Source organism: Somniosus microcephalus, chromosome 11 (assembly GCF_052327205.1).
Source record: "Somniosus microcephalus isolate GS21.2 chromosome 11, FLI_Smic_1.0, whole genome shotgun sequence".
In the NCBI taxonomy this organism is placed as follows: domain Eukaryota; kingdom Metazoa; phylum Chordata; class Chondrichthyes; order Squaliformes; family Somniosidae; genus Somniosus; species Somniosus microcephalus.
In genome coordinates this window covers 8,523,726-8,545,193 of record NC_140997.1, presented here as the reverse complement: position 1 = coordinate 8,545,193, position 21,468 = coordinate 8,523,726, and the positions used below count along the sequence as shown (strand labels likewise).

Below are 21,468 nucleotides of genomic sequence, written 5' to 3'. Positions count from 1 at the left end.
ATATTGGCTCCCAACCCCCGAACGCCTCAGATTTAAAATTCTCATCATGGTACTTAGCTCAGTGGTAGCACTTTTGCCTGAGTTAGAAGGTTATGAGCTTAAGCCCCATTCCAGAGACTTGAGCACATAACCTAGGTTGATACTTCACTTCAGTACTGAGCCAGTACTGCACTGTTAAAGGTGCCATCTTTTGGATGAGATGTTAAACCGAGGTCCTGTCTGTCCTCTCAGCTGGGCGTAAAGGATCCCATGGCGTTATTCGAAGAAGAGCAGTGACTTTTCCCAGTGTCAACATTTATCCCTCAACCAACGCCACCAAAACAGAGTATCTGGTTATGATGTTTATGGGAGCTTGCTGTGTGAAATTTGGCTACTGTGTTTCTCTACATTACAGCAGTGACTACATTTCAAAGATACTTCGTTGGCTGTAAAGTGCTTTGGAATGTCGTGAATGGTGCACGTTCTTTCTTTCTTGTCTATCAGACACAGTCAGCTGGATTGTCCATGGGGGTTCTCTAGCGGATGTTTGATAGAACCCCTTTGAAATGGTATAAATAAGAACATAAGAAATAGGAGCTGGAGTCGGCCATTTGGCCCTTCGAGCCTGCTCCACCATTCAACAAAATCATGGCTGATCTTCTACCTAAACTCCACCTTCCTGCACGATCCCCATATCCCTTAATTCCCTTAGTTCCCAAAAATTTATCGACCACTGTCTTGAATATACTCAACAATTGAGCATCCACAGCTCCCTGGGGTCGAGAATTCCAAAGATTCATAACCCTTTGAGTGAATAAATTTCTCCTCATCTCAGTCATAAATGGCCGACCCCTTATTCTGAGACTGTGACCCTGTGTTCTAGATTTCCCAGCCAGGGGAAACATTTTCTCAGCATTAACCCTGTCAAGCCTCTTAAGAATTTTATATGTTTCAATAAGATCACCTCTCATTCTTCTAAACGCTAGGGAATATAGGCCTAGTCTACTCAATCTTTCCTTATAGAGCAATCCCCTCATCCGAGGAACCAGTCTAGTGAACCTTTGTTGCACTCCCTCTAAGATAAGTATGTCTTTCCTTAGGTAAGGAGATCAGAACTGTACACAGTGCTCCAGGTGTGGCCTCACCAATGCCCTGTATAATTGTAGTAAGACTTCTTTACTCTTATACTCTAATCCCATTGTAACAAAAGTTAACATACCATTTGCTTTCCTAATTGCTTGTTGTACCTGCATGTTAACTTTCTGTGATTCATGTACAAGGACATCCAGGTCCCTCTGAATGCAAACATTTCCCAGACTCTCACCATTCAAAAAATATTCTGCTTTTTTATTTTTCCTACCAAAGTGGATAACTTCACTTTTCCCCATATTGTACTCCATTTGCCATGTTCTTGCCCACTCAAGCAACCTGTCTATATCTCTCTGCAGCCTCTTTGTGTCCTCCTCACAATTTACTTTCCCACCTAACTTTGTATCATCACCAAACTTGGATACGTTACACTCAGTCCCTTCATCTAAGTCATTAATATAGATTGTAAATAGCTGAGGCCCAAGCACTAATCCTTGCGGTACCCTGCTAGTTACAGCCTGCCAACCCGAAAAAGTACCGTTTATTCCTACTCTCTGTTTTCTGTCCATTAACCAATCCTCAATCCATGCTAATATATTACCCCCAATCCCATGAGTCCTAATTTTGTGTAATAACCTCTTGTGTGGCACCTTATCGAATGCTTTTTGAAAATCCAAATACACTGCATCCACTGGGTCCCCCTTAGCCATCCTACTAGTTACATTTTCAAAAAACTCTAAACAGATTTGTCAAACACGATTTCCCTTTCATAAAACCATGTTGACTCTGCCTAATCATATTACGATTTTCTAAGTGCCCTGTTACCACATCCCTAATAATAGATTCTAGCATTTTGTCTACTACTGATGTCAGGCGAACTGGCCTATAGTTTCCTATTTTTTCTCTTCCTCTTTTCTTAAATAGCGGGGTTATGTTCGCTACCTTCCAATCCTTGGGGACTGTTCTAGAATCTAGGGAATTCTGGAAGATTAATACCAGTGCATCCACTATCTCTGCAGCTACCTCTTTTAAAACCCTAGGATGCAGGTCATCAGGTCCAGAGGATTTGTCGCCACTTAGTCCCATTAATTTCTCCAGTACTATGGGGGAAAAATTGGGTTGCTTTGCGCCTCCCGTTAGCGCCCTAAGAGGGCATCGCCATGCGCAGCGCCCCGCTCACACCCTGGCCGCGATCATTGGGAGCGCCCCCTGACTTACCGCCAGACGCTATGTCCGACGGGATCAGGGGGGGCCTACCTGCGGCCGGGGAGGTGCAATTTAAAGGCGAGGTGTGGGGCAGCCATATTTGTTGCTGGCCGCCTGCCAGCACCTGCCTGCGCTCCCGTCCCCGGTCTCCTGAATGCCCCCCCCCGCCCCCGCGGAGTGCCGGCTGCACTCCAAGAGCCCGGCACTTCTCTTGCGCAAGACCCCTCCCCTTTAAGAAGGGGAGGAAGGCCTGCAATACCGCGGCACGTTGCACCACGATATTGACTCGCAGCGCCCCAAGAGGGATGCGGGGCACTTCCAGTAGCGCCCTGCTTCCCTCTTGGGGCGCAACCACTCAAATCCGGCGCGGGGGCACTAATTTTTCCAGGGAGCTACTCAATTTTTAGCCCCATGTCTTTACTTATACTGATTTCTTTAAGTTCCTCATTCTCTCTACATCCTTGGTTCCCCATTATTTCCAGAATGTTTTTTGTGTCTTCTACCGTGAAGACAGATACAAAGTATTTGTTTAATGTCTTTGTCATTTCCTTATTGTCCATTATAATTTCTCCTGTCTCTGCCTCTAATGGGCCCACGTTTACTTTCACTAATCTCTTCCTATTTACCATACCTTTCGAAACGTTTACCATCTGTTTTTATGCCTCTTGCTAATTTACTTTCATATTCCTCTTTCTCCTTATCAATTTCTTGGTCCTCCTTTGCTGATTACTAAAATCCTCCCAATCCTTAGGCTTACTACTCTTTTTGGCAACATTATAAGCCTCTTCCTTTGATCTAATACTATCTGTAACTTCTCTTGTTAGCCATGGTTTGACTACTTTTCTTGTGGGATTTTTGTGCCTTAAAGAAATATATATTTGTTGTAAACTATGTATTAATTCTTTAAATGCTAGCCATTGCTTGTCTACCATCATACCTTTTAATGTAGTTTCCCAATCTACCTTAGCCAACCCGCCCCTCATACCTACGTAGTTTGCTTTGTTTAGATTTAAGACCCAAGTTTCGGACTTAACTAAATCACTTCAAACTCAATATAAAATTCTATCATATTATGGTCACTCTTCCCTAAAGGCCCATTTACTAAAAGGTTATTAATTAATCATTTCTCATTACACAATACTAGATCTAAAATAGCCTGTTCCCTAGTTGGTTCCTCAACATACTGATCTAGAAAACTATCTTACGTACAATCCATGAATTCATCCTCCACACTATTACTGCAAATTTGGTTTGCCCAGTCTATATGTAGATTAAAGTCCCCCATGATCACTGTATTACCCTTGTTACATGCACCCCTAATTTCCTGATTTATACTCTGCCCTACATTGCAACTACTGTTTTGGGGCCTATAAATAACTCCCACCAATGTTTTCTGCCCCTTGCTGTTTCTTAGCTCCACCCAAACTGATTCTACTACTTGATTTTCCGAGCTAAGATCCTTTCTCTCCATTGTCTTTAAGCCATCCTTTATTATCAGGGCTACCCCTCCTCCTTTTCCATTTTGCCTATCTTTTCTAAAAGATAAATATCCTGGAATATTTAGTTCCCAACCTTGGTCACTTTGCAACCACATCTCCACAATGGCTGTTAGATTAAATCTATTTATTTATATTTGTGCTATTAATTCATCTATTTTGTTGTGAATGTTTCGTGCATTCAGATATACAGGTAGTGCCTTTAGCTTTGACATTTTTCTATTTTTCCCTGATGTCACCTTAATTACTGATGCCCTATGACCTTTGTTTCTCTCTCTGTCCCTTCCTGACTCACTCTGCTTATTTTTATCCAAAACTCTGCTCTGCTCGAGAGCCTTGACATTTCCCTTGTTGCTTTTAAATTTACTCTTTCCTGAATCCTCCCACCCCCCTTCATTAGTTTAAAGCCCTGTCTACTGCCCTAGTTATTCGATTCGCCAGGACACTGGTTCCAGCATGGTTTAAGTGGAGCCCGTCCCAATGGAACAGCTCCCTCTTTCCCCACTACTGGTGCCAGTGGCCCATGAAGCAAAACCCCTGCCTCCCACACCACTCTTTGAGCTATGCATTTAACCTTCTAATCTGCTTACCCCTATGCCAATTGGCGCGTGGCTGAGATAACAATTCAGACATTATTACCTTTGAGGTTCTGCTTTTTAATTTGGAACCCAATTCCTCAAACTCTCTCAGCAGAGCCTCATTCCTAGTTCTACCTATGTCGTTGGTTCCTACGTGCACCACGACAGCTGGATCCTCCCCATCCCACTCCAAGTTCTTCTCCAGCTGCGAGGAGATTTCTTTAACCCTGGCACCGGACAGGCAACACAGCCTTCGGTACTCCTTGTCGCAGCTGCAGAGAACAGCATCTATCCCCCTGCCTATACTGTTCCTACCATGACCACATTCCTTTTTACTTCCCCCACTTGAAAGGCCTCCTATACCACAGTGCCATGATCAGTTTGCCCATCCTCGAGGCAGTCCTTGTTCTCATCCATACAGGCAGCAAGTACTTCATACCTGTTGGACAAGGTCAAGGGCTGAGGCTCCTCCATCACTATATCCTGGGTCCCCATACCTTCTTGACTCATAGTCACACCCTCCTGTCCCTGACCATTGACTAACTCTGAAGTACTACTTAACCTAAGGGGTGTGACTGCCTCCTGGAACAAAGTGTCCAGGTAACTCTCCCCCTCCCTGATGCATCGCAATGTCTGCAGCTCAGACTCCAGCTCAACAACTCTGAGTCGAAGTTCCTTGAGCTGCAGGCATTTACCACAAATGCGGCTGCTCGGGATCTGGTTGGTCTCCACCAACTCCCACATGCTGCAGTTACGACACACCACCTGCACTGCCATCTCTATCCAGACTTATTTTATTTATATAAATTTGTTACAGTTTTTATTCAAACGATTATTTTTAGTTTTAATGCGTTAATTTAGTTTGTTATAAATTTAATAAAGTTATAGTAGTTAATACTCTCCCACTTCTTAATTTAATCCACTTATCTAACCTAGAGAGCAATAGAGCTGTAATACTCACTAACCAATCACCTACCTGCTGTCCTGTGACGTCACTCCTTGGTTTTTTGTTTTTAAATCGCTGCTCAGCTGCCACCACTCCCGCTCCGGTCCACTCAGCACCCTCCAGCACAGACCCAACTGGAGTTTGCTACCTCATTTGCATGGGCTGGGAGCACCTGCACCATTATAGGTGCATCTCGAGTGCATCCAGCCTTTTTGCTAGCAATTCCGCTGGAGTTTTATTTATTCGTTCTTAGGTTGTGGGCGTCGCTGGCAAGGCCAGCATTTATTGCCCATCCATAATTGCCCTTGAGAAGGTGGTGGTGAGCTGCCGCCTTGAACCGCTGCAGTCCGTGTGGTGATGGTATTCCCACAGTGCTGTTAGGGAGGGAGTTCCAGGATTTTGACCCAGCGACAATGAAGGAATGGCGATATATTTCCAAGTTAGGATGGTGTATGACTTGGAGGGGAACTTGGAGGTGGTGGTGTTCCCATGCGCCTGCTGCCCTTGTCCTTCTAGGTGGTAGAGTTCGCAGGTTTGGGAAGTGCTGTCAAAGAAGCCTTGGCGAGTTGCTACAGTGCATCTTGTAGATAGTACACACTGCAACCACGGTACGCCGGTGGTGGAGGGAGTGAATGGTTATTGTGGTGGATGGGTTGCCAATCAAGTGGGCTGCTTTGTCCTGGATGGTGTTGAGCTTCTTGAGTGTTGTTGGAGCTGCACTCATCCAGGGAAGTGGAGAGTATTCCATCACACTCCTGACTTGTGCCTTGTAGATGGTGGAAAGACTTTAGGGAGTCAGAAGGTAAGACACTTGCCACATTATACCCAGCTTCTGACCTGCTCTTGTAGCCACAGTATTTGTGTAACTGGTCCAGTTAAGTTTCTGGTCAATGGTGACCCCCCCAGGATGTTGATGGTGGGTGATTCGGCGATGGTAATACCGGTGAATGTCAAGGGAAGGTGGTTAGACTCTCGCTTGATGGAGATAGTCATTGCCTGGTACTTCTGTGGCGCGAATGTTACCTTGTAGGAATGTCTAGTTCCTATCAAGAGACTGAGGTCGACTCAGGCGATCAAACAAACGATGTTTAATGTAAAACTAATTGAGTTTAACAAACAGTTGCAAGAGAATTACGAATACAGGTCCAGTCAGTTCGGAGGCTCCACGAGGACTGCTTGGGTGGTCCCGTGGCTGGCGTCATGGCGTCATCATGTTTTTCCCGCTGGTGGGGGATCACGTGATGAACGGCGTGATGTCATCGCGTTTGCCCGCGCTCTTAAAGGGACCGTGCTCTGTACATGCAAACAGTATACACAAAGATACAGACTCAGGCTGTAGCTAACATGTTGTTAAAGGGAATTATATACATTTGATCGGAGTCCCTTAGTGGCTCCGCCACAACCTGCCACTTATCAGCCCAAGCCTGAATGCCGTCCAGGTCTTGCTGCATGTGAGGTCCGGTCCGCATGCTTCATTATCTGAGGAGTTACGAATGAACACTGAACACTGTGCAATCATCAGCGAATATCCCCACGTCTGACCTTATGAGTTACAGCATGAATTTTATGGAATTGCCAAGGAAATTTGGCTCTACAGTGTTAACATTGTATCTAACTCATGCTATACCTTCCCTGGGAGTGTTTGATTGGACAACGTAGAGGGAGCTTTACTTTGTATCTAACCCGTGCTGTACCTGCCCTGGGAGTGTTTGACGGGACAGTGTAGAGGGAGCTTTACTCTGTATCTAACCCGTGCTGTACCTGCCCTGGGGGTGTTTGACGGGACAGTGTAGAGGGAGCTTTACTCTGTATCTAACCCGTGCTGTACCTGCCCTGGGAGTGTTTGATGGGACAGTGTAGAGGGAGCTTTACTCTGTATCTAACCCGTGCTGTACCTGCCCTGGGGGTGTTTGATGGGACAGTGTAGAGGGAGCTTTACTCTGTATCCAACCCGTGCTGTACCTGCCCCGGGAGTGTTTGATGGGACAGTGTAGAGGGAGCTTTACTCTGTATCTAACCTGTGCTGTACCTGCACTGGGAGTGTTTGATGGGACAGTGTAGAGGGAGCTTTACTCTGTATCTAACCCGTGCTGTACCTGCCCTGGGAGTGTTTGATGGGACAGTGTAGAGGGAGCTTTACTCTGTATCTAACCCGTGCTGTACCTGCCCTGGGAGTGTTTGATGGGACAGTGTAGAGGGAGCTTTACTCTGTATCTAACCCGTGCTGTACCTGCCCTGGGAGTGTTTGATGGGACAGTGTAGAGGGAGTTTTACTCTGTATCTAACCCGTGCTGTACCTGCCCTGGGAGTGTTTGATGGGACAGTGTAGAGGGAGTTTTACTCTGTATCTAACCCGTGCTGTACCTGCCCTGGGAGTGTTTGATGGGACAGTGTAGAGGGAGCTTTACTCTGTATCTAACCCGTGCTGTACCTGCCCTGGGAGTGTCTGATGGGACAGTGTAGAGGGAGTTTTACTCTGTATCTAACCCGTGCTGTACCTGCCCTGGGAGTGTCTGATGCTGACACAGGGTGCACAAAGTGGACAACGTTCCATTATTTCGCACTGACATCCCTGACCATGAATACAAATTCATTCTTAAAAATGTTTTGGAATTTTTTTTATAACCTCACAACTGAATAACCTCTTGAATGAGCGACACAAGGGTTGCTGGTAGCTCATCATGGCTCAGCACCTTCAGGATAGATGGGGAGAAAAGGGAAGTATAAGAGGCTGCTCCTTACAGCTTGCACTTAACTCGAACTGAGCTTTGCGGTGGTGAATAAGACAATGGTATAAGGAACCCTCTCTTTGGCAGCAGTTCATTCTTGGGTTAGTACTGGGAGGTTTGATTCAAACCGAAGGCATCTAATGAAGTGACTGGTGGTCCAGAGGCGGTGAATGCATATGGTTGGTACAGTCATTATCCCTAGCTCTCCGAGCGCTGTTTAAAGGCTGACAGGCACAATCATTACTTCAGCTTGATTAAATGATTCACTTCAGTTGTAATTGAGCTCTCACAAAGAGGAGCCATTATTCCAGGCACTTTATTTAGCAGAGATATTCTGGATGCTTCTGTTGGTGTTCAATGTTAGCTTGCACTGTAAAAGGTTAAACTGGAGATTGAGCAATGCTTAAACAATGTAAGTAGAATTCATTTTGTATCAGGGCAAGTAAAAGGTCCAGTATATTTTCTTCTGGGCTGTGTTCCATTTCTCAGCTTTCTTCTCTCTCGCTCTCTCTCTCACTTTTGCACTCTTTGGGGGCACTTTTCATCTTCAGATGTAGGTCAGTTGGTTTGCACTACTTTCTGACTTGCCTGAATCCCGAGTGCTAAGTTATCTGCTCTAATCCCATTGATTGGTTGGTGTGTTGTGATCCATTGGTTGGTGTGTTGTGATCCATTGGTTGGTGTGTTGTGATCCATTGGTTGGTGTGTTGTGATCCATTGGTTGGTGTGTTGTGATCCATTGGTTGGTGTGTTGTGATCCATTGGTTGGTGTGCTGTGATCCATTGGTTGGTGTGTTGTGATCCATTGGTTGGTGTGTTGTGATCCATTGGTTGGTGTGCTGTGATCCATTGGTTGGTGTGTTGTGATCCATTGGTTGGTGTGCTGTGATCCATTGGTTGGTGTGTTGTGATCCATTGGTTGGTGTGCTGTGATCCATTGGTTGGTGTGTTGTGATCCATTGGTTGGTGTGTTGTGATCCATTGGTTGGTGTGTTGTGATCCATTGGTTGGTGTGTTGTGATCCATTGGTTGGTGTGTTGTGATCCATTGGTTGGTGTGTTGTGATCCATTGGTTGGTGTGTTGTGATCCATTGGTTGGTGTGTTGTGATCCATTGGTTGGTGTGTTGTGATCCATTGGTTGCTGTGTTGTGATCCATTGGTTGGTGTGTTGTGATCCATTGGTTGGTGTGTTGTGATCGATTGGTTGGTGTGTTGTGATCCATTGGTTGGTGTGTTGTGATCCATTGGTTGCTGTGTTGTGATCCATTGGTTGGTGTGTTGTGATCCATTGGTTGGTGTGTTGTGATCCATTGGTTGGTGTGTTGTGATCCATTGGTTGGTGTGTTCTGATCCATTGGTTGGTGTGTTCTGATCCATTGGTTGGTGTGTTCTGATCCATTGGTTGGTGTGTTGTGATCCATTGGTTGGTGTGTTGTGATCCATTGGTTGGTGTGTTGTGATCCATTGGTTGGTGTGTTGTGATCCATTGGTTGGTGTGTTCTGATCCATTGGTTGGTGTGTTGTGATCCATTGGTTGGTGTGTTGTGATCGATTGGTTGGTGTGTTGTGATCCATTGGTTGGTGTGTTGTGATCCATTGGTTGGTGTGTTCTGATCCATTGGTTGGTGTGTTGTGATCCATTGGTTGGTGTGTTGTGATCCATTGGTTGGTGTGTTCTGATCCATTGGTTGGTGTGTTGTGATTGATTTGGTTGGTCGATTGGTTTGTTTTGGTTGGTGTGTTCTGGTTGGTTGGTTGGTGTGCATTCATTGTTTGGTTTGTTCTGGTTGGTGTGTTCTTATTGGTTGGTTGGTGTGTATTGGTTGGTTGGTTTGTTCTTATTGGTCGATTGGTGTTTAATTTGACTGATTATATTCTATGTTTTCATTTACAGTTTGCTCTTTTGTAGTCCACAAACGATGCCATGAATTTGTCACCTTCTCCTGTCCAGGTGCAGATACGGGGCCTGCCTCTGAGGTAAGAACTTTCTGTCAATGTTCAAAGGTTCCAAGTATATTCACTGATGATCATGCGGGAATGGGTGTAGTTTTATAGATGCTGAACTGTGTCTTGCTGGGCTGATGGAAATCATGCAGATGTTTCTAAGGGGTATGGGGGCATAGGGTTGAGAAAGGTGCATTACCAGTATGGGGATGTGGGGAGTTTCGAATGCAGTATCAGTGATGAGTTGGGTTGTGGACGTTTAATGTGTATTGTCAGTAGTGTTTGGGTTGTAGAGATCAATGTGGGGGTGTGTGGAAGTTTGAGGATGGAGTATCCATGTGGAGATAACTCAATAAGTCAATCTCCATTGCCTTTGGGCCCCAACCTTAATCTTCCTTCCCTGCCAGGAAAGCCACCACTGCCTGTTCCCCATCCACCACATATAAATGGCGGCAGGAAGGTGGAGTCCAGGCTCCGGCCCGATTTCCTTTGCTGCCACTGCCGTTTCCAGGGGATGGGTGTCGGTAGCCCCTGGGATAATGGTAACAATTGCCCTCGATCATTGCACAGGAGAGGGTGTAGTAATCCCGCCCCCCTTAATCGTTCAGTAAAAATGTTACTGCAATCTTTGAGGTTCTTCTGCCCTCTTTGAAGCCACCCTCTCCTGTTCTGGTCCAGCACTGCCTCATTCTCCTGCTCCATCAGAAACTGGCTCTATCCTGGTGACAGAGATCCTGCTGGGACCCCTCTGCACTGTTAAGGAGTCCTGGCCCAGAAAACAGGTAGGGGGGTTCATGATTTGGTCAAGCTTCGACCTGCTTGCGATGAGATTAGGAAAATCCATGATAGTGTGTGTCGTGAATCTTATCATTCATGAAGAAATGACTCATGAAGTAACACTGGGCGGCCAGCTGGTGGCGCCGTCCAAGGAGTATAAATACTCGGGCGTGGGCCCAGCTTGCTCAGGATGTTTCTGTAACCAGGAACTAGTGATGTAACTAGAACTCATGGTTTTGAAACAGTTGATTAAAGCCTTGTTTTATACTCAGACTAAGTGCTCAGTAGTCTTTTTACATCAGTGTGTGTTGTGAGTGTGCCCCTATGTGTTCACACACAGGACTGTTTTCCTGTTGCTATATGCTTTAAGATGACTGCCTTCTGCCATTTAAGCTGATGGCGTTTTGGTGACTAAAGCCCCTGGCTATGTTTGCAGATTATGCCCACAACTCCCCTTTTGTTCCCAAAACATTCTCATAAATGTTGTTATTGAGTGCACTGCCACTTTAAAAAAAAGATACAGGTCATTTTAAAAACGTGTTATGAAATCTGCCTGGTGAGCCATGGAGAACTGCCTTCTGTTTCTCACTTTCTTACAAGAAATGCATGTTCGTCCTCATTGATGCTGAGCATTGACATCCTCCCTGACTGGCTCAGTAATGCCTTCATAAAATGGTTAGATGAGGTTTACTGGACATGATCAGGCAAACATGTGGACCACAACTGGCAGGTGGAGTGAGTGGGTGGGGTGGCGCACATTCCCAGTTCTGTTCCACAGTGCTTCCCCGGGAGGTGCCACGCACTGTTTACTCACTGCAATAACGCAGAATTCGATCATCTCAAGCTACAGAAATTTCCTGGCTCTCACACAAATTTGTGCCCACATATCTTTGCAGAAATAATGAAACAGTTATTTATGCAGGGTTACATGCTGTCCACTTTCACAGCACATCCTCATTTTCACATCATCCTTTACCAGGAATCTTTCCCTGACCAGCACCATTGTACTAACTGAGTTAGGCCAAGGTCTGTGAGGTGCCTCATTATATCAGCAGTCGGAGAAATGATTTTCTCTTCTGCAGTCATTTACTTCCCACAAGGGCCATGCTCGTGGTCTCTCATGTTTACTTGGAGTAGTCCTTAAATGGTACTAGCTGGTGCTGAAGTCACATCTGCCAGATGTTCACTATAACTTCATTGTAATAGACTGACAAACTGCATTTGCAATAAGAGATGAGGTAGGTCAGAGTGTGTCAGATTGTTGGGGGTTAACACCCAGTGTTAGTTAGTTGATGTCCTGCCAGACAGGTTGTGATTGGTGGGTGTCCCATGTATTCTCCAGTAAATGGTTTACCCCTGGAGTGGGCAAGCTCATTGCTACACGGCAGCACATGCTGAATGAAGACGCAGGTTTTGGTTCGTAACTTCAATAGTTTAGGGCCGGTTTCACGGGAGGTGTGAACCTAAAAGTTACTAATAGTGATATCGGTGGACGAAGGCTTAACTTGTTTATATGACCCTCCTTTTTAATGGAACTGTTAACCCCATTATTTTAACCTCTGCTAAAATAATATGTCTGGCACTTGTCTGCGATTCTGCTAGCTGTAGTTTCTGGACTGGTATATTTCCCTCTGTTTCATAGTGTTAGTGAACAAATAGGTGTGAGTGTAAAGTGCTTTATATTCACAGCAACTTTTCACTAAAATTAGCAAATGGTGGAAAAAATAGCCGATATTTGCTGTACCTGGTAATTGCTGAGTTTATCACTGGTTATGAAGAGTAAGTCTGGAACTGCAAAAGACTTTGGCCTATTGGCATTTAAATTGCCTTACACTAGATTCTGCCCAATTACTTAATATCTTGAGAGGTAATTAATCACAGGGAATTTTAAAATAAGACCAAGCTGTGTTAAACTTGCTCACCTCCCTGAGTTAATCTTGCAAAGCCCCAGATCTCACTACAACATTGCAGGCTATTCAACTGCTCCTGCTTGCTTTGCACTGTAAACATTTCCATAGTCCCAGATCTCCAGACCCATAGGGTGTCATTTTTCACCTTCACCCCCGGGCGGGAAGCTGGTGGAGCAGATTATTTATGCGTTGTGGAACCCGCCTGATTTTCGAAACCAATGGGATGAAAATCAGCCCATTCCACAACACGCGGGTGATCCATTCCACCAGATCAGCCCCAGGCGGTGAAGGTGAAAATCGCGCCCATAGTGTTCAGAGAGGTCCGGATCACCTACCTCTGCGGGCTGAGGATGAAGGTTCTGGTGGAGTTTGAAGTCTGTCTGAACAGCCGAGCAATTTCAGCCCCGTTGTATCTCATGATCAGGAGAGTGTGTAAACGTGGTATGTTGCACCGCGGAGTATGTGAACAGGTAATGGTCAAAGTAGTCAGTGGGGCATTTGAGGAGAGTTGAGTTGTGAACTGGACATTTTTGGACAGCAACGAGTCTCTTTACAGAACACAAAACACAAAGCATACGCTGTTAATTCCACAGATTCGAAAGACCAGAGTTTGTCCTGGGTTTTCAAGCTGCCTTTTAAGTGTTGCAGTAAAATTTTTATTGCCCTCTCCATGTTCCTTTTATTATCTGATCAGATTAATTAAATATTTAAACCTGTAAATGACTGTTCATGTTGAGCCTAGCTACTGCGATATTGGTAGGTTACCAAGCAGTGATTTTGGAGTGCTGTGTAGTGTCTACAAATTGCTGTTGAGGGAGGGTTTGGTTCTGTGTGGTACAGTACTTTGGTAATTAATAGCAAAATACTACGGCTGCTGGAAATCTGACAAGACAACAGAAAGTGCTGGAAACATTCAGCAGGTCAGGCAGCATCGAGGAGAGAGAAACAGAGTTAATGTTTCAGGTTAAACCCTTTGTTCTGACGAAGGGTTCAACCCAAAACGTTAACTCTGTTTCTCTCTCCTCGATGCTGCCTGACCTGCTGAATGTTTCCAGCACTTTCTGTTATTACTTTGGTAATTAACCTTGCTTGAACTTCAAACCCCACACCCTTTCCATCACGCAGACTGCATCCACCCCACCTCAACCCCTCTGACCCTGAAACCCTCATTCACATTTTTGTCACTTCCAGACTCGACTACTCCAATGTCCCATTTGCCAGCATCCCATTCTCTACCCTCGTAAATTTCAATCTGTCCAAAACTCAGCCGCCTGTGTCTTGGGCCAGACTCATTCCTGCTTGCCCACCACCAGCCCCCCGCCACCCCCCCCCCCCCCACCCCTCATTCCTGCAGACAATGGCTCTCTGTCCCACAGTTCATTAAATTTAACATTCACATCCTTGTCTTCCAATCCCATCATGGGCTCTCCCCATCCTATCTCTGCAACCCCCTCCAGTCTTCCAACTCTGGCCCTTGTGCACCTCCCCTCCCTTTGCCCCACCATTGGTGACAAAGCCTTCAGCTGCCTCTGCCCCCCTCTCTGGAATTGCCTTCCACAACTCCTCCATCTCCTCTACTTCCCTGTCCACCATTAAAAGCCTTCTCAAAACCCACTTTTTCAGCCAAGCTTCCAGTCACCCCTTCTAATCTCTTCTCCCATGACTTGGTGTCCACTAGCTGTTTTTTTTCTTCCTGCTTCTATAAAGCACTTTGGGATGTTTTCTACATTAAACGTGCTATATAAATGCAAGTTGTTGCTGTTATTATCATTATTTCTGGTATAATATTTACTGAAGAAAGTGCACGATGTTCCCAAGCTAGCACATATCGCCCTCAACCGGTGTTGCTGCAAAGGCTGCGGTGTGTTTACCTGACTGTTAAGTGACAGGTGAGCTGTTATATACCTATACCTCAAACCTATACCGTATTGCACGATATGAAGATTAGATTCAGTGTTCCGCTAGAACTGTAATTGGCAGAGGAGGACCAGCAGGAGCAGGAAAGGGCTACCCAAAATACAAAGTGGAATCCAAGGTCTGTCAGCATGCAACATAACGGGCCTTCTGTACCAGGCACAGTCACCTGGGAATGATGGAAAATGTGTGTTTAAAGAGGTTGAGGTTTAGCAGGGAAGCTGTATCATCTCCTTAAGAAAGAAGTCCAGATAAGTTGAATTTGCATCTGGCTCCTTTTAAGGTTAACACTGGGGATAGATGCAGTGTCAGGAGATGACAGATGCATTATTCACCAACATCTTGGAGTGGGCCTTTGGCGTAGCGGTAGCATCCCCGCCGCTGGGCCAGAAGGCGTAGGGTTTCGAACCCCACTCCAGACAGTCCCGGCAAGTGGAGTCGGAGCGCCGGCTCTAAATTCTGGGTTGACATCCAGCGGGATACTTGCGTCCGTGGGTGTGGGTGGCCCCCCCCCCCCCTCCTCGTATGGGTTGTGGGAGCCCGTAAAACCCTCCCACCATAGGACTAACCACCCTAATGGCTGGTACAAAGATGGTTACGATCACGGAAGGAGCGTTAATCGCGGCCAGAAATCCTTCCACCACTTCATACAGTTCCCCAAAGGGAACAGTGTAAAGACACGTACGACGACGACCAACACCTTCATCACTTTCACCACTGAACAGCAGCAGAAACATGAGAACAGCTGCTGGCTCTCCCTTAGTCCAGAGCTCATTGCCTTCACGTATTGGGGCCTCCGGTATGCAATGCTATCCCTTAAATGAACCAAAAAGGACATTATTCTCTCAATGTCCAGGTAGTACATGACCACCTGCACAAAATCATACAGGACAACGCCTTCCCTGGAAGCTGTCATGATGCCTTAATTTAAGGCAGTCATCTGTGTTATTCTTATCTGAAGGCGAAGAAAGAATGGAAGGATGGCTTCTGGGAGATCAAGACAGCCATGGCAAAGAAAGAGGTTCAAAATGATAATGAGACTTGGTGCTAAACCAGCAATGCAGCAAAGAGAAATGGCACTTCAAGCTTGAAGACTACCGGAGCTACATCATTTCTCAATGCTGCAGTCTACAACTGCAAATCAACCGTCCCTAAACTACCTTCCTCAGCCTTTCCACAAATGGCATCTGTTCCCAATTTTGGCTGGGTTCCTTCTTTATCGTAACCAAGTGCACATAAATATTCTTGACAATGTTCTCTGTGTGCTATGGTTGTACCCGTTTCTTTCGCATGGACTGAGATGGTGCATAACTGGTACCGCAGGGACCTGTACAGGTGTGTCATCTTGAAACAGCATCTTAGGTTAGGTGCGGGAGAAGGGGCAACGAATTTGCTGAGATCTGTTTACAGTCCCTGCATTCATAATGGCTGTGGGACATGGAAGCAAAGTCAATATTAATTTCTTGGCTTTATCAGAAGATTGTTCATTAACTTTCCTTTACATGTGACACCAAACTCCAATTAGCTCCCATTTCTGTGAGTGCTGTAGTCTCATCTGTATTAAATGTTCGTAAAGTGGATTAGCACAAAGCCAACTCCCAGATAGCAATTCCAGACCCACTCTTGTGCTTTCAGAAAATGACGGAGCAGTTGCTGAAACTGACTGCTGGAAATGGTGTTAACCTTTGGACAAACAAGGACAATGTTTGTATAAGGCTGCAGACATTTCAGTTTTCTGTTTCCATTAGCTCAGAACACACAGAGGCTGCTACTGAGTACAAATGAGACTGAACTTTTAATGGATCCAGCACAGAAACAGGTCATTGGGTCCATCAAGTCTGTGCTTGTATCTTTCCCCACATGAACCGCTAGTCAAATCCCATTCTCCTGCGCACTCCTCATATCCTTTAATCATCTTTTTTTAAAGCACTATCTAATTCAATTTCAAGAGAATTTATGGATGCTGCTTCAGCAATGAATTGTGGCAGAGAATTTCTCATTCCAGCTACCCTCTGTCTGCAGAAAGGCATGTTTTTCTTCCTTCCCCTTTAATTGTTTTTGCTATTATTTTAAATTTATGCTCTCTTGTTACCGACTTGCCAATCAGTGAAACAATCTACCACCATTTATCTTATTTTAACCCTTCAAAATCTTGAAGGCCTCTATCCATTTACCTTTATCTATTCCCTCTGTTATTCCCTCAAATAATTCTACAAGGTTGGTCAAGCAGGGCCTACTTTTTAGAAATGTACACTGACTGATCCTGTTTAACTGATATATTTCATGAATTATTTAGTTATTTCATCCCATATTATAGACTCTGGTAATTAACCAGTGATTAAAGTAAAACGACTGGCCTATAATTTCCTGGTTTATTGGTTGTCTTCTGTTTTGAAGAGGGAAGTCACATTTACCCGTCTCCAATCTTCTGCCCCAATGTTCTACAGAATTTTGGTAAGTTATAGTCGGAGCCTGTGTGATTTCTTCCTTGGCTTCCCTGAGAATCCTCAGCTGTAAACCACTAGGTCGCAGTGAATTATCTTTAATATGAATAACCTTTTCAGTACCATCTCTCCATGAATAATGACCTCCACTGTTTGTTCTACACCCACCTCTGGTGGTTCTACAATTCCAATATCCAACTCGATGATGAAAACCGAGGTAAAGGCCCCAATTTTAACTGCGGGCAGTTTTTGGTGGGTGCGTCTTGGTGTTAGGACCCCGTTGGCTTTGGGCAGGGGGTTCTTACTGCCTACTCAGTGGAGCAGGTTAAAATGGTGGCCGGTCAACTCCTGATGGCTCCAGTGAACTGGGAGGTTTTAACTAACCAGACCGCCTGTTTTACACCCCGCCGATCTTTGCTTTCCACTGACTCCACACATCACAATTTCCATCATTATCTCCGTAGCAATGCTGGACACTACTCATACAGGCTTTCAGTAGCATCCAGCATTGCTGGATCCATCAGAGTGGGCTTAAAATGTAAATGTCCCTCCCCAGTGGTTGCCATTAGCTGCAGCCGATTGCTGCTCACTCTCTCCGGTTTGGCAGTAGGCTCTGGGGCCCACACTTCCTGCCGGTTGTGTGGCAGCTAGCTCCTTTTGTCTGCTGCCGGCACCAGAATCTGATGCAGCAGCAACCATCTCACTCCTACCATCGTGGGACCCCCAGCACAGCTGGAAGGACTGCTGAGACATATTTACATCGGGCTGAACCTGCAAAAGTCTCTGAAAAAAAGCAGCCAGGAGGACGCAAAGCCCTCCCCACTGACTTTGTACCAGACACCCCAGCAAAGGGTTAATCCCACTCACTGACTCAATTTCCCCAATTTGATCTTTTTTAATTGTATTTTCTAGATCTACGAACTTCTCTTATTTATCTTCTCGCATCCTGATTTTTTTTTACTATCTAGGCCTTTTTCACCTCTTTCAATCCTTCTTACCTGTTTGTTACCTGCACGCCTAAAGCTTACTGTCCCTTCCCAGCAGCCTACTCCACTTCCTTACGCTGTCGTCCCCCACAATGTTTGTTTAAACCCACCCCAACAGCACATGAGGATCGTTGCTTATCAATACAGCTTGCTCCTGGTTTCAATGCCAGAAATCTGTGTGTGAGAGAGAGACCTTGCACCTGTGGTTGTCTCCGGGGTATATATTGACATTGTGTGATAGTGTAAAACGACTGATAGCGAGTCAGCAGCCCATTTTACATCTCTCTCGATTTTTATTTCTATTGTGTGTGTCTCTCTCTCATTTTCTCGCACACTCTCTCCCAAAACAGTCCATCGATGGAAAATCACACCACCAGCGAGTTTGTCAATCAAACCAGTCCTGTAAGTACTTGTGGGGGAAAAAACAACTCTGTTAATTGCTGCTACTCTAGCAGCACAAATATTTCTCACTCTTTGACTAAAGAACTCTGCCTCCTCTCTGTTTTACATTTATTTTCCATTCATTTAACTTTATCTCTTCTGGTCTTACTCCCCATAGAGTTGCTTCTCGGCTGTCACTGCCTTACACCATAAACAAACCAAATGTACACCACCAGGAGCCAAGACTAACAGAAGCCTTTCTACCTCGAGGTGTCCAGTACACAGCAGACTCCACTTACAGCGGACATGGTTTGGGCGTCAAGTAGACCAGTCAAAACCACATTACGCCAAGCCCAATACAGTAACAGTGATACATGTGTCACCAGCTATTCTAGACCTGATTATTGGTTTATCCAGCAGACCAGTGACACATACATTACACTCCGCACTGTCCCTCCCCGACTCCGCACTGTCCCTCCCCGACTCCGCACTGTCCCTCCCGTCCCTCGTCGACTCCGCGCTGTCCCTCCCCGACTCCGCACTGTCCCTCCTGTCCCTCGTCGACTCCGCGTTGTCCCTCCCCGACTCCGCACTGTCCCTCCCCGACTCCGCACTGTCCCTCCCCGACTCCGCACTGTCCCTCCCGTCCCTCGTCGACTCCGCGTTGTCCCTCCCCGACTCTGCACTGTCCCTCCCCGACTCTGCCCTGTCCCTCCCCAACTCTGCCCTGTCCCTCCCCGACTCTGCCCTGTCCCTCCCGTCCCTCGTCGACTCCGCGTTGTCCCTCCCCGACTCCGCACTGTCCCTCCCGTCCCTCCCCGACTCCGCACTGTCCCTCCCCGACTCCGCACTGTCCCTCCCGTCCCTCGTCGACTCCGCGTTGTCCCTCCCCGACTCCGCACTGTCCCTCCCGTCCCTCGTCGACTCCGCGTTGTCCCTCCCCGACTCCGCACTGTCCCTCCCATCCCTCGTCGACTCCGCGTTGTCCCTCCCCGACTCCGCACTGTCCCTCCCCGACTCCGCACTGTCCCTCCCCGACTCTGCACTGTCCCTCCCGTCCCTCGTCGACTCCGCGTTGTCCCTCCCCGACTCTGCACTGTCCCTCCCCGACTCTGCCCTGTCCCTCCCCAACTCTGCCCTGTCCCTCCCTGACTCCGCACTGTCCCTCCCCGACTCTGCACTGTCCCTCCCCGACTCCGCACTGTCCCTCCCCGACTCCGCGTTGTCCCTCCCCAACTCTGCCCTGTCCCTCCCTGACTCCGCACTGTCCCTTCCTGACTCCGCATTGCCCCTCCCCGACTCCGCACCGTCCCTTCCCGACTCCGCACCGTCCCTCCCCGACTCCGCACCGTCCCTCCCCGACTCCGCACCGTCCCTCCCCGACTCCGCACCGTCCCTCCCCGACTCCGCACCGTCCCTCCCCGACTCCGCATTGCCCCTCCCCGACTCTGCACCGTCCCTCCCCGACTCCGCACCGTCCCTCCCCGACTCCGCACCGTCCCTCCCCGACTCCGCATTGCCCCTCCCCGACTCTGCAACGTCCCTCCCCGACTCCGCACCGTCCCTCCAAGCCTCCGCACCGTCCCTCCCCGACTCCGCACCGTCCCTCCCCGACTCCGCATTGCCCCTCCCCGACTCCGCACCGTCCCTCCCCGACTCCGCACCGTCCCTCCCCGACTCCGCACCGTCCCTCCCCGACTCCGCACCGTCCCTCCCCGACTCCGCACCGTCCCTCCAAGCCTCCGCACCATCCCTCCCCGACTCCGCACCGTCCCTCCCCGACTCCGCACCGTCCCTCCCCGACTCCGCACCGTCCCTCCCCGACTCCGCACCGTCCCTCCCCGACTCCGCATTGCCCCTCCCCGACTCTGCACCGTCCCTCCCCGACTCCGCACCGTCCCTCCCCGACTCCGCACCGTCCCTCCCCGACTCCGCATTGCCCCTCCCCGACTCTGCAACGTCCCTCCCCGACTCCGCACCGTCCCTCCAAGCCTCCGCACCGTCCCTCCCCGACTCCGCACCGTCCCTCCCCGACTCCGCATTGCCCCTCCCCGACTCCGCACCGTCCCTCCCCGACTCCGCACCGTCCCTCCCCGACTCCGCACCGTCCCTCCCCGACTCCGCACCGTCCCTCCAAGCCTCCGCACCGTCCCTCCCCGACTCCGCACCGTCCCTCCCCGACTCTGCACCGTCCCTTCCCGACTCCGCACCGTCCCTCCCCGACTCCGCACCGTCCCTCCCCGACTCCGCACCGTCCCTCCCCGACTCCGCACCGTCCCTCCCCGACTCCACACTGTCCCTCCCGTCCCTCCCCGACTCCGCACCGTCCCTCCCCGACTCCGCACTGTCCCTCCCCGACTCTGCGTTGCCCCTCCCCGACTCCGCGTTGCCCCTCCCCGACTCCACGTTGCCCCTCCCCGACTCCACGTTGCCCCTCCCCGACTCCGCGTTGCCCCTCCCCGACTCCGCGTTGTCTCTCTCATCCCTCCCCGACTCCGCGTTGTCCCTCCCGTCCCTCCCCAACTCCGCACTGTCCCTCCCCGACTCCGCACTGTCCCTCCCTGACTCCGCATTGTCCCTCCCCGACTCCGCGCTGTCCCTCCCCGACTCCGCGCTGTCCCTCCCCGACTCCGCATTGTCCCTCCCCGACTCCGCAGTGTCCCTCCCGTCCCTCCCCGACTCCGCATTGTCCCTCCCATCCCTCCCCGACTCTGCGTTGTCCCTCCCGTCCCTCCCTGACTCCGCGTTGCCCCTCCCCGACTCCACGTTGCCTCTCTCCGACTCCGCGTTGTCCTCCCCGACTCCGCGATGCCCCTCCTCGACTCCGCGTTGCCCCTCCCCGACTCCGCGTTGCCCCTCCCCGACTCCGCGTTGCCCCTCCCCGACTCCGCGTTGTCCTCCCCGACTCCGCGTTGCCCCTCCCTGACTCCGCGTTGCCCCTCCACGACTCCGCGTTGCCCCTCCCTGACTCCGCGTTCACAGAAATCACAGAAACCCCACAGTGCAGATAGTGGCCATTTCGGCCCATCGAGCCTGCACCGACACATATCCCACCTGATCCCCGTAACCCCTACACCAACACATATCC

General features: G+C 48.5%; 1 protein-coding gene across 2 annotated transcripts in view; it reads left to right on the top strand.

Moving 5' to 3' along the window:
- LOC147110287 (protein kinase C beta type) overlaps positions 1-21,468 on the top strand; it is a 354,049-nt gene that overhangs the window by 171,911 nt on the left and 160,670 nt on the right. For both annotated transcript variants that reach the window (XM_086000116.1, XM_086000115.1), the window contains exon 3: positions 9,919-10,001. In XM_086000116.1, the coding sequence (XP_085856242.1) occupies positions 9,919-10,001 (83 nt within the window). The remainder of the gene's footprint in view (positions 1-9,918; positions 10,002-21,468) is intronic.